Genomic DNA, 13803 nt, shown 5'->3' with positions numbered 1-13803 from the left:
GAAGAATCATAAGAGAGGTCGAAGAGATGCTCACCTCAATTCCTTCGCCCCTAAGCGACGGGAAGAAAGACGAGGAGATGGGACCCGCGGAGAAGGGAGAGAAATCGAACGAAAAAGGTATTGGAGAGTCGGAAGAACCGGAAGAGGATGAGGGCGGAGAGGAATAGTGGTCGAATAGTGATTTTTGTTTTCCTTTCCCCATGTTTTGAAGAATTGTAGAACCTTTATTTACTTTAGTTTTTCCTTTTGCTTTTGCATTATTCCTTTTCGTTCGTTGTATTAAGACCATGTTGAAACCATTTTTTGAGATTTATGGGGAAATTCGAACCTTTTATTATCTTACCTCGCAATGAGTTACTTCTACACTTTTCTACCTTGATTGCGAGAATATACTTGTCCATTCTATTTTTTTTCTTCCAAGTATCTTTTCATCTTGTTGTGCAACTTTGTTATGTCTTTTCTTGCGCAACTGTTTTTCTTACAATGTTATTGTGTGGTCATTTCTTGAACCTTACTTGTAGAAGGGACCATACGTTTTCTTTCAAGTATAATCATCACTATTAGAACTGAATAAGTGCGCTAACGACTCGAGTGAAAATGAATCAGAATGCCGCCTAGACGCAACGTAGGACGTGTGAACCAGGAATCTACTTCCCAAGCTTCGGAAGAGGAGAGCGTGACGCAACCGAGACCGCCACCACCACCTCCACGAGTAGATGGGGAAATTGTAAAATTGTTCCTAGACCAAAAGCCCCCTCTCTTCGACGGGACAGGAGAACCAGCAAGGGCAGAGACCTGGGTTCGCGCTCTAGAGCGCATCTTCAAAACTTTGGTATGCAACGATGCAGAGAAGATGCTTTGCGTGACGCATCAACTGACTGGGTCCGCCGACTTTTGGTGGGATACCAAGCTAAAGACCATGCCACAGGACCGAGTGGATGGAATGACGTTGGACGATTTAAAGGCCGAAATATACGACAAATACATACCAAAAAGCTACCGCAAGGCAAAGGCCGCCGAATTCTACAACCTCACATAAGGACGCCTGACTATGACCGAGTACGACCGCGCACTTCGTGATATGACTCGCTACGCGCCGGAGCAGGCTGACACCGACGAGAAGCTAGCCGACAAGTTTCGTGAGGGTCTGAAACCCGAGATTAAGATGGCCTTGGCCGTCCGCGGGAGACTCACGTACCCGGAGGCACTGGCCCTCGCGCTAGACGTTGAAGCGGCGATGCCAAAGGAGAGGAGCACGGGAAACACCACACCGGCACTGCCCCGCCACGCCATTCCCAGGAGAAACGGAGGTGGGATGGAAGTAGGACCCACTACAATAACAAGCGATACCGTCCCACCCAAAGCCGACCGTCGTACGGAGGAGGGCAGACTTTGTTCAACTAGAGGAACGATGAAAAGAGCTATTGGTGTGTGTGTTGGTAAACACGCTGTGCGCACAGAAAGAATATAACAGGTTTCCTTGGTCCAGCAAATCCTCTAGATCACGCGGTCTAGGAACTCGTTGGTCGTTGGAAAATCTTGGTCGTCGGACACACAGAGCACTCTTTCAAAATCCTCAACCACTTTACTAAACCTAGCATAGGGAAGTAGGGATCGATCCCACAGAGATGGATGCGTAATAATCATTTTCAAGGATTTGGACTTGTTTTTGGGGTTGGCTGCTGCCACGCATTTTTCTTGGGTTGAGGAAAATAAACTTAACTTGGGAATTTTAAACTGCTACGCTAACAGCTAGACCTAGGCGAAACAACAAAAGCATGCACGGAAATTACCCGAACAATCACTAGATCTAAGAAACTACTCTAATTACCTAGACCTGGGAAACAAACTGACTGTGGGGACCATGACTGGAAAAGCAGAGTACGGACGAAAAGCTGGCAAAACAACTAACTCTGGTACTAACGAACAGCGACATCATCTTCTTCAACCAAATTGCATAAAGACTCAGAATAAAAACAACATGAACCAAATCGAAACAGAGCAGACTGAATCTAAACCATTTTAATGAGTAACGATGAAGAACTAAACAGATCTACAGATGCTAGACGAAGTAAAATAGAAAGCAAGCGGAAAACTCAAAATCCATGCACAACTCAACCTCCTCACTTTGGATCCAACCTCAGATGCTAAATCCACTCCGGATCCAAGCGTCCGACACAAACTCCAACCAAAAGAAACATTTCATAACTTCAGATTTAAACAACAACCTCCAATCAATCAACAAACCACAGATCTATCACCAAATTTCCAGATCGAGTACCACCGCAGAAAAAACAGAGATCGGCATAAAACTTGTTAAAAAATAAGCTCTCAACAGCAGGATCTACGTGGATCAACTTGAAATATCACAGATAAACGCAAACAAATAGAAGTGAATAGATAATCAATAGCATCAACAACCGAATCGATTCCCAAAAGTGAAGTTCGACCGTAAAAGTGCAAAACAAACTTAAATTTAAAGAGAGTGTATCTTCGCCCTCAAGCGGACGGTGTTGCGACTGAAATTCTGAAGAAATAAACCTCTTCGGAACCGAAACTACCCCAGATCTTCCATTCCCAAGTGTGTGTTGTGTGTGTGAGCTAAGAGTGAGCGAAAAAAATAATATCCTCTTGTGTGTTGCATGCTCCTCTATTTATAGGTGTTGGAGTGGGGCCCAGCGAGGTATAGATAGACTTTGTTGCCCTCAGCTACTGACTCCCTCCTTCACGCCTTCTTTTTCCTTAGATACTGCTCATATTTACTTTCTTCCTTCGCTAGATTGTTTCCTTCAGCACCTCCTTGATCTAGTGATTCTGTCACACACCTGGCTTATAAACCGTGTTAGACCCAACAAAATGTAACGCTTTTCACCATATAACCGATGCATGAAATTAGCCTTATCAAACTGCTCACACTTAAACCATACTTGTCCTCAAGTATAAAGACAAGAGAAAGGAAAAAGAATAAGGCGAATTTCAAGCAAGGTTATCCCCTGACCGACTCTTTAGACTCTAGACAGACTCCTAGACCTAGACACAATTTAAAACTTAAAAAGTTTAAGAAAAAACATGCAAACTCATAAACACATAAACACATATGCATGAGCTAGCTTCAACTTTTAGGCAACCGTCCCCACAAGATTAAGGTCAATCCAATAGGTTGCACTCCTCCAAATAGGCCATTTCCCTTCCTCTACCTAGCCAATCTGTCAGCTCGTCAAGATAGCCCTTTTACTTACCCAATTGTTGGATTCACTTGATCACTCATTCCTCACCAGGGATGTTAGGATCGATTCTCTCTTAAGTTATTGCCACACCACTGAATCGTCGGGTTATGAGAGTTCCTCCTTTTTCCTGGGTCAGGCTATTATTGTTCCTACCCTTTAGACAACTTCCCCCTGGACTTTGTCCAGCTTATTCCTCCTTATATATTTTTTTATTTTCTCCTTTTTATTCTCTCTCTCTTTTTTTTTTTTTTTTTTTTTTTCTCTGGACCTTGTCCAGCTTATTCCTCCATTTCCTCCTCTCTTCTGGACTTCGTCCAGCTTATAACACCTTACCCCGGACTTCGTCCAGCTTATACCTTCATAACCCAATTTCCTATATTTGTCTCCTTCACAACTCTTCTCCCTAAGCATTCAGTGGCGGCCCTTAAACATGTGTTAGCTCGAAGTTATTTAAGGCTTATAACTTGCTATTATAGTAGGGCTTGGAAACTAAGTAAGCAAAGACATCCTCCATCGTTCTCACTTCACTCAGATTGACTTGGCTTATTAAAGGAAAAAACTTCTAAGTTGAAATGCCTCCTACTTTCAATTACTTTCACTAAGGGAATCATGCCGTATTATATTCACCGGCTCATGCGACACAACAAAACTTAGACCTAAAGACTCTTAACATGCAGACAAATTCGTGCATTGACTCCTCTCCCCCTCCCACTTCACTCAAGCTTGTCCCCAAGTCATCGTCGTGAAGGGGGGAAATAGAGAAATCAATGCAATAATATCAACAGTTTATAAAAACAAAAACTTCTCACACTTAGACCAAGCAGTGGGCTAAGTGGGAGAAAAACACATCAAACAGGAAATACAAACTTCTCACACTTAGACCACGCAGTGGGCTAAGTGGGAGAAGACACAGACAAGTACAGAACACAAAAAGGTAACAGAAATAATATATAAAAAAAACAGATAACGGAAAGCAAGAAAATTAAAAGTTACTTGGTCATGGGGGGTGATTCCCTTCTGGGGCTGGCTCCCTCGAGAGCCAGACTGGGGTGGGATTCCGGGACAGGTCATCTTTACTTTCTTCTTTGCTGGCTGCTCCAGCTCTTCCTCTTCCTGTGCTGACTGTTCGGGTACTGTCTTCCTCACTATAGACTTTGATTTAGATGGGGCTGGAACTTGTTTGGGAACGGGCGAGGAGATCAACTGCTTGAGCGATTGCTGCAGTTGCTTGACGGAGGGACTACTCTAGATGGGCTGCTTGACCTCACTGTTGGACCCAGGAGTTACCTTCGACTGGGTCAAGGGGAGTGTCTGCTGCAACCACTTCAACATCTTCATTGAAAGCTCCACCGCTTCAGTCATTCGCTCATTTTGTTTGGCGCACTTCACCGCCAAATCTGCAATGTTGCCCCTCAGGGTCTTCACTTCCTCCCGATTCCCGTTCAATTCCTTTCTGATCCCACCAAGTTCCTTTATCATTTCCTTCCTCATCAACTGCATCTCCTTCTTCACATCCTGGACTTCCTTTCGTAGCTCTTCAACCTCTTCACTTGGCATGGCTTCCTCGGCTTCCTCAGGCTCTGCTTTGACCTTGTCTCCTAACGAGTAGAAGAGGGTCTTGGCGCCATGAGTCTGCAGCAACCCCTTGTTGAAAAAATAATCAACACTGAACACCTCTGGGGGGTCACACATGACTACCAACGGAGCGGCCTTGACAATCTTCATTTCTATGTTTCGTTGGAGGTAGGTGCCGAGAAGGTGGCAGGTATACATATGACGCGCATGGTTGCTCGTCATTTGGTGGCATGCCTGAGCCAGCCAATAGCTTAGGTGCACCTTCACGCCTTTCGCCATGCACCATGTGAAGTAGAGGTCGGTAGTTGTAAGAGCTGAATTAGCGGTTCCCATCAAGTTGTAACTGACAAACGTCTGAGCAAAGCGGAGAATTCGGTCTTCGATGTGAGAGGCTTTGGAGTAGCTGGACTTAAACGTTCCCGCCTTGGGGTGAGTGATCAGTTCCCATGCCGTTTGTACTTTGAAACCCGGTGTATTCTTCGGCACACCGATCATCCTGTCATTCCATGCCCCCTCTTCATCCTCGGCTTGGGTAAACAATCCCATCCGCAGAGACCATTCCCGGATGCTCATCTCATATTCTTCATTAAAAAGCCTGAACGTTATTGAATCCGCATCAAGATCAGTGGTGTTTTTCTAAACGAATGGTGGAGAAAAACTCCCTTGCTAGATCCATGGGTACCCTCTCCTGGCTGTGCTGTAGTAACCACTCAAATCCTATCGAATAGATACAAGCGCGGAATTCCTTGTCACATGCAATCATTTTAAGCTCCCTTGAGCTGTACTGCTTCCCAGACTTGGCCATCTTCCCAGCGCTACATCTTTCCTTGTACACTATGGTCCTCTTCAGAAATGAGCCAGAGCATACGCCATGAACCGGGCGCCGTCCAGAAATGAGCAAGGAAAGCACGAGAATGGAAATTTGGCAGGTATAGGCGAGATTCTCGATACCCCCATCGTTTTATTGTTTGACACGGGCACCTCGCATTCTTTTATATCTGAATTATGTGTGCATATTCTTAGTTTTTCTGTTAGTAAATCTGAACGTAGAATGATGGTGTCCTCACCAGTAGGAGAAATAGTAGAAATCTCTCAAATGTGCTCGAACGTAGAAATCTCACTAGGTGAACTTAAGTTAGTCGCTCACGATTTGCAAGTCATGGCAATGGGAGACGTTGATGTAATCCTAGGAATTGACTGCTTGACCGCGAACTTCGCGATGATTAGTTGTAAGGAGAGACAAATATCCCTACACGCTCCGAATGAGGAACCCATCGTATACCATGGAATCTCGATGAACAGGCGAACTGCGATAATCTCTGCGCTGCAAGCCACCGCTTTGATGAAGAAAGGACGCCCCGCTTACCTCTTCTATCTCCACGGAGAAGAAAAGGAGGAAAGAAGGATCGAAGACGTCGTTGTCCTATGAGATTTTCCATACGTTTTCCCCGAAGCGTTACCGGGACCGCCACCAGATCGACAACTGGAATTTACAATCGACCTCGAACCAGGAGCCACACCTGTGTCCAAGGCACCATACTGAATGACGCCTAAGGAATTAGAAGAACTCAAGGTACAACTGCAAGAGCTCATGGATTTAGGTTTCGTTAGGCCCAGTGTTTCACCGTGGGAAGCACCAGTGCTCTTCGTCAAGAAGAAGGACGGGTCAATGAGAATGTGTATCGACTATAGAGAGTTGAACAAATTGACCCTCAAGAACAAGTACCCCCTGTCGAGGATAGACGACCTGTTCGATCAACTCCGAGGAGCCGGCGTGTTTTCAAAGATGGACCTAAAATCCGGATACCACCAGCTGAAAGTTCGCAAGGAGGACATACCGAAGACTGTATTCCGCACAAGATATGGTCACTATGACTTCATCGTGATGCCGTTCGGTCTAACCAATGCCCCAGCAGTATTTATGGACCTGATGAACCGAGTTTTCCACCCATACTTAGATAAATTCATTTTAGTATTCATAGACGATATTCTAGTCTACTCGAGGAACGAGAAGGAGCACGCGGAACATCTGCAACTCGCGCTGGAGACGTTGAGGACCGAGAAGTTGTATGCCAAATTCAGCAAGTGTGAATTCTGGCTGAAGGAAGTGGACTTTTTAGGACACATCGTGTCAGCAGAGAGAATCAGAGTGGACCCCGCCAAAGTGGAGGCAGTACAACAATGGAAGTCGCCATTGACACCGAACGAGATTCGGAGTTTCCTGGGCTTGGCAGGATACTACCGAAGGTTCGTAGAAGGGTTCTCCAAGATAGCGAGACCGATGACCCAACAGCTCAAGAAGGGAGTCAAGGTGAACCTGACGCCGGAGTGTGAAGCGAGTTTTCAACTCTTGAAGGAAAAGTTGACCACCGCACCAGTGTTAGCTGTGCCGGAGCCGGGAGTGAACTACGTAGTATACACCGACGCTTTGAAAGTTGGATTAGGATGCGTGTTAATGCAGAACAACAAGGTGATTGCCTATGCGTCGCGACAATTGAAACCCCACGAGCTGAACTACCCAACCCACGATTTAGAGTTAGCAGCGGTAGTACATGCCCTAAAGATTTGGAGGCATTATCTCTACAGAGTTCGATGCGAAATCTTTACGGACCATAAGAGTTTGAAGTACTTCTTCGAGCAGAAGGACTTGAACGGGCGACATCGAAGGTAGCTGGAGCTAGTGAAGGACTACGACTGTGGTATCAACTACCACCCCAGCAAAGCAAACGTCGTGGCAGACGCTTTGAGCCGATTTGACCATTCGCAACTAGCTACTCTCCTGACAGAAGAGGAAAGTTTGGTGCGCGAACTTAGTAAATTGAGATTGGAAGTAGTAATAGCACCCGAATGCGTAGGAGGTCGAATCGCCGCCTTAGTGATAGAACCCGATCTCAGAACGAGGATTGTTGCAGCACAACGATTGGACACGAAGCTAGAGGAAATCTGAGTTGAAGTAAGAACCGGCGAATCCCGAAGTTTTGGTGAGGAGTCCGACGACACCCTCACCTTTGAAGGGAGGCTATGTGTGCCCGACTGGGTATTTTAAAATACTCAGCCCTGCATGTGTTTTTCTTATGTGCAGGTTGAATGGCGACGAGCGGGGGCGGGTGTTGAGCACATTAATTGAATAAGATGAACATTTTGAACTCCGAGTGTAGTTGTGTCTTCATACATGGCTTCACTTTTCTCTTGATCGTTTTCGCTGAGTTTTTGAACACTTTAGTATCTTTTGGTGTCATATAGTTATCTTGAACTTATTTTCCCGTTGTGTTAGAAGATTGAGACTTGTTGTGGTTTTGTTGGATTAATGTCGAACCCTTGTTTTGGATCGTAGTTATGATATCTTTTCCCCTTTGACTTTCTTGTTAATCCCTTGACTTTGATCGTCATTAATGTTATCTCATCTTCATTGTCTCCTCTTGATTAAACTGTTGTCTTATTACTCGCTTAATACCTAGGTCAAAACTCTTTAAATGAAACCCTAGCCTTGTCTCTTGTCACATTTATGTGGTCCAGGTGGCGACCGCCGAATTTATTGTACCCTAGGAGGGCGGGTCGTCACACAACCTGTCTCCCAAATCCAAATAAATCAGCCCAAGACCCTTATTTCTTTTCTTTACTCTCATAGCCCAATCAATTAACCCAAGCATGAAAAGAAGTAAACTCCTTCCTTATTTCCCATCGCCGAAAGCTTTAACTCTTTCTATCTGTGTATCTGTTTCTGTTATCTCTCGTCTCCCTCTCAATTCCATCGCCGGAAACTCTTATGCGTATTGTGGGGATTGGGGAATTGTTGAGTATTTAACTTAAGATTTGCTAAGCTTTAATTGTGGCAGTCAAGATTTGGGGACAAAAATTTAGGCCTAATAGACCATCTTAGTAAATGGGCTAAAATTAGGGAGAGTGGGATCGGGGAAAGAGATAGATCGTAGCCCATATACCTTACAAAGGAAAGATATCGATAGTTGGACTTTTAAAAGAAATTGGCTCTAGTTAATTTGGTGTAAAATGGAGGCATTTCTGTTTTGCTTCTAGAGTAAATGTTAGATTCCATATTTGTACTGGACTTTTTTTAAAATCCGAATTTGGGAGAGACGCATTAAGGTCATGCGTCTCCTTTAATGAAATGCACGAGCGTCATGCGTTTTAGGGTAAGACGCATAGACCTCATGCGTCTTTGAATTTTTATTTTATTTTATTAGAAGACGCATAAGCGTCATGCGTCTTTCTTCGAACTTAAAACAGACGCGAGGCAGTGGAAGTAGCTTCATTCTGCGCAAGAGAAAGAAAGAAAAGGGGCAGGCGATTTGTTGGGCGATTTTCGGCGATTCTCGCCGATTTCCGGCCATTTCCTCTTATCTTTCGGTAAGTTTTGTTCAATCTTTCAACATTTCTCACTTATTCGTTGTTTATTGCATAACATTAGGGTTTCTAATGCCAAACTTGTCAAACTTACTAAATTAGGGTTTATAGAAAAAAATTGTCTCTAATTGTTATTATGTTGTATATTTTTTTATGCAGAAATGATGCCAATATTTGTGAGTTTGTATTGGGGTGGTAGAATAGTTCAATTTCCTCAAGTGGGTATTAGTTATGATCCATCTCGTGCGAGAGGCTCCATCGTATTGAATTCATGTGTTTCATTCGTTGAATTAGTTGCAATGATATGTGCTAAGATAAGAATAGATATGAATCAACATTCTATTGAAATATCATGGAGGCATTGTCTTTTTGGTACCGGTATGAGTTACATATGTACTGGGGTTAACAGTGATGAAAGTGTGATGTTTATGTTCAATGAGGCTCAAAATTCTACTTTTCATGTCCACCATCGTAATGATAGTGGACATGCTAACTTTTCATCATCAATGATTGCTTTATGTATTCACCATCAATTGCTAAAAAATGCTGAGTACAAAGCCGCAGCCGTAAGAAATTTTGTTCATGACAAATTTCATGTGGTAATCAGTTATAAGAAGGCATGGTATACGCGGAGAAGGGCTATAGAGATTGTATTTGGTGGGTGGGAGGAGTCATTTAGACAGTTGCCAAGCTACATGCTTGAACTCCAGTCAAGGAATCCAGGCACAATTGTTGAGTGGAAGCATAATGAGTCATTTAGACATAATAAAGTCTTCTATTATGTTTTCTGGGCACTTGGGCCTGCTATACATGCTTTCCAAGAGTGTCAACCAGTTTTAACAATAGACGGGACTCACCTTCGAGGAAGATTTAAAGGTAAGTTGCTTATTGCTTGTGGTGTTGATGCTAACAAGAAGACTCTGCCGATTGCATATGCTGTTGTTGATGAAGAAACTGGCAACAGTTGGCAGTGGTTTTTGGATTATGTAAGAATTCATGTGGTGAAATACCAAAGGGAGGTGTGCATCATATGGGATAAGCATAAAGGAATCATTAAGGCTATGCTTTCTGATGAATGGAAAAAGCTGCCGATATGTCACCAGAAATGGTGTTTGGTCCATTTGAAGAAAAATATCATGACGAAATTATAAGGGCATTAATGTGAAAGGCAAGATATGGGGATTGGGTGTCACAACTCAAGTACGTAAATACATCCGAAGGCGACGTGCACTACAGGAGGAAAGTATTGTTGCGATACAAGAGCTCAATAAAGCCAAAAAAGAAAATTGGTCTCTTTGTTAAGATGATGAACTGAGGGTGACCTCAACAAACATGTCAGAGAGCTACAACAGAGTGTTGAAAGGTGTTAGAGAATTGCCGATTAGAGCTTTAGTTGATCTGACATTTTGGAGTGCAATGGTGGGCAAATAGAAAAACAGAATTACAACACACCGAAGGTCAGTTAACCCCGTGGGTGAGGGATAAACTTGTTGCGAATGATGCGAGTGGGCTAAAACATTATTGTTCTGTACTTGACCGAGAAAAAGGCCATTACCAAATTCTAAGTCGTCCACAAATCGAAAATGGACAGGAAAAGGGAAACAACAAACACGAGGTCCAGTTTTTTGCTTCAAATTGCACTTGTGGGAAGTGGCAGATGTGGAGAGTTCCTTGTTCACATGCTTGCACTGTTGCTAGAGATAGAGGTAACGTTATGTTTGAATTCATTGATAAACACAACCACAAAGCCACATGGGAAGCACAGTACTCTGGTGGCCCATTTGGAGCACCAAGACACGAAGACTATTTGGCTAAAACCAGATGGAAATTGCGTATCACCCCTGAGCAGTTGCTCCCTCGAAATCGCGGACCAGGCAGAAGAAAGAGGATTCCTAATCAAATGGATGTCTGCGAGGAAGATGAACCGAGAGCTCCCCACAAGTGTAGGAATTGCGGCGTAGAGGGGCATGACCGAAGAAATTGTACAGTCGGTCGTGTTATGTAGGAGTTGCTGACATTTGCAGAAGGATCCTCCCACTTTTTGCTGCGCATGTATTTTTTATTCTAAATTTTAGTTTTCCTTAATTTAATTTACCAGCGCATGTTGAACCTTGTTTACTTTTTCTGTTGTAACAGGACTTGTTGGTGAAGACTGTGTTTCTACTGCGGTTGGATGAAAAAGCAAGTTGCTACCTTTATCTTGGTGAACCTTTTTTATGTAATGATTTTCTCATTTTGTGATGGATTGGTTGAGTACCCTTATCTTGGTGGACCTTTTTTATGTAATGATTTTCTCATTCTGTGACGGATTGGTTGAGTACCTTTATCTTGGTGGACCTTTTTCATGTAATAATTTTCTCATTTTGTGATGGATTGGTTGAGTATCTTTATCTTGGTGGAACTTTTTTATGTAATGATTTTTCTCATTTCGAGATGGATTGGTTGAGTAAATTATCTTTCACACATACTATAATTTATCTAATTAAAGGTAATTGTATAATGGTTTTTACATGAAAGTTGTGGATTTTTAAAAAAAATTTGGCAAGAATTTATCTTAAAGTATGACACCATAAACCTGTTAATCAAGTACCAAAACATCAATATATAATGAAAACAAGTTCAAGTAAACATAACATACATAACATTACATCATTCCACAATGAGCTACTTATACGTCGATGGAGTGTATTTCGACGGTTCAATCCCCTTATTCTTCCTAGTTGAAAATCTCTTCATCACTTTGCTCACGTACTTCCCAACCCCGGTGCGTGATGAACCCTCCGCAACTAGGCGAGGTTGTACATGGGTGTTCTGAACCTCTGCTTCCTCATTTTACTCTTCGCTTTCATCATTTTCTTCTTCCACTTCATTTTCTTCTTCTCCTTCATCATCATCTTCTTCAACTCGTTGAGGAGACACAAACTGATAATTGTGGAAGTATGAATCGACTGATGCTCGGGCTCCACTCCATTGCGGCTCATTTTGGCTTTGTGAATAGGGGCGATTACTCCAATCAGGCTCAGGTTGGCTTGGGGAAATGAGGGGATACTCCACTGTGATTGATACTCCTGACTTGGATAGAAAGACCACTGAGGTGGGTCATACTCGGGATTCATAGGCTCTGGTTGCACATAATCAGGATGCGGTTGCGACATCCTAATCTGTCGCGTGTTACCGTGTCCACCAACTCGATCACCCCTCACCCCAGGATGTGGATGTGGTATAGTCCTTCGTCTATCAGGCATGACCACATCTTGGCGTTGGGAAGTCGGGTACTCCGTGACATCGGCGTGGTTCGTAGACTGAAGGGTACGCCTAACAATTTCTCGAATCTGTCGCACTCTTGGGTCTATCTCTTGATCAGGAGTCAAATGCCAAACTTGCTGAAAACCTTCAACCTATATAAAAAAAATCATAAAAATATCAATACGAAACAAACTATAACACATGAAAGCATATAGTTTAATATAACAAACTTATGTCAGAAGTTGTCTCATTCATCCCAACAGTTGACTGTACCCCAGGTTGAGTTAGGTATGTCACCGTAATCCTGTTATACCACGCCATGTATCCCGGACTCAGGGGAATGTTATTGTACATCGTTGCGCCACCTAAGGTTGCCTCGAACCTTTCATGTCTCATGTCCCATTCCCCAATAATGAACTGACGCGTTTCTTCCCAATTAGTTCATTTCTTATCACGCCGATCATTTTTTTCCAAATGATCGGCTTATTTGAGTATCCTATCTACGGATTGAGGAATCTCCTGGTACTGATTAAATTGTCTGCGCACTCGTCCAACCTCATGCGCCTCGACATATGCCCGACATACCAAATAAGTGTCACAATTGGAACATCCAGTCACATCCCTACAGTAGTTAAGCAGTATACAATTTGCATATGGCGTCGACAGAAATTACAAAACCAACAATGTAAAAGCCAAATTAATTTCAGAATAAATTCATAAATTAAGTAAAAAAAAAGACAGTCACCTGCCCAGGTTTAATCAAAGATATTTGATCACGGTAATGCTCAACCGAAAATCTAGGAGCATTTCCTATGTGCGTAGTTCCTTTCCACCTATAAATAAAATTGATGTAAAAAGTCGTTTTCCCAAGATACATAAACAAATAAATGTTTAAATACATACCTGGCGCCACATGGCGTATATGGCTCGTGCACGAGCGCTCCTATGAACGACGCCCTCAATGTTGGCATTCTTTCCCACGCCCATAGTTGCAGAAGCACCATAGGCCCACCCAACTCTTTCCTCTGATCTATGGAAGCCCCACACAGATAATGACACAGATATGACAAAGCCGCACTATCGCAACTAATATTCTGCACTTCGTCTGGATCCACCAATGCATTCAGCCACATATAAGGAACCTTACACCCCGTGGTGTCTAGTAGAATGAGTCCTCCTAACAAGATTAGGGCATGGATACGTGCCCTTTAGATATATACATATGTAGGTAGGTCATCACCCAAAGGTATCCTCGTTTGATTGATCAGAGCGGTCAACAGCAAACCGCCTTGCTTTGTCTCTGACCCAGTATATGGTAACCATCCCAGCAAAGCTTGGCACTTGCTAGGCCAATCGGGATATCCGACATGATAGTCACGACCTGTGAAAACGT

The 13803-nt window shown here is 43.3% G+C and overlaps 1 protein-coding gene and 1 pseudogene across 1 annotated transcript; one reads left to right on the top strand and one right to left on the bottom strand.

Moving 5' to 3' along the window:
- Positions 1–5673: 5673 nt before the first annotated feature.
- On the top strand, positions 5674–6231 carry LOC148932380 (uncharacterized). The gene has a single exon (XM_089065082.1). It carries the CDS (start codon positions 5674–5676, stop codon positions 6229–6231), a length of 558 nt encoding a protein of 185 aa, XP_088921208.1.
- Positions 6232–11828: 5597 nt separating this feature from the next.
- On the bottom strand, positions 11829–12731 carry LOC148932379 (uncharacterized; annotated as a pseudogene).
- Positions 12732–13803: the final 1072 nt, after the last annotated feature.

This window comes from Salvia hispanica, chromosome 2, assembly GCF_029641045.1.
Source record: "Salvia hispanica isolate PSC_SH4W2 chromosome 2, Shi_PSC_v1, whole genome shotgun sequence".
Lineage (NCBI taxonomy): Eukaryota > Viridiplantae > Streptophyta > Magnoliopsida > Lamiales > Lamiaceae > Salvia > Salvia hispanica.
Note: the sequence above shows the minus strand (reverse complement) of the source record. Positions and strands in the feature narration are given on the sequence as shown.

What these genes read in the sequence shown, in the direction of transcription:
- LOC148932380 (XM_089065082.1), top strand. Translation starts at nt 5,674, where the DNA reads ATGAACCGGGCGCCGTCCAGAAATGAGCAAGGAAAGCACGAGAATGGA.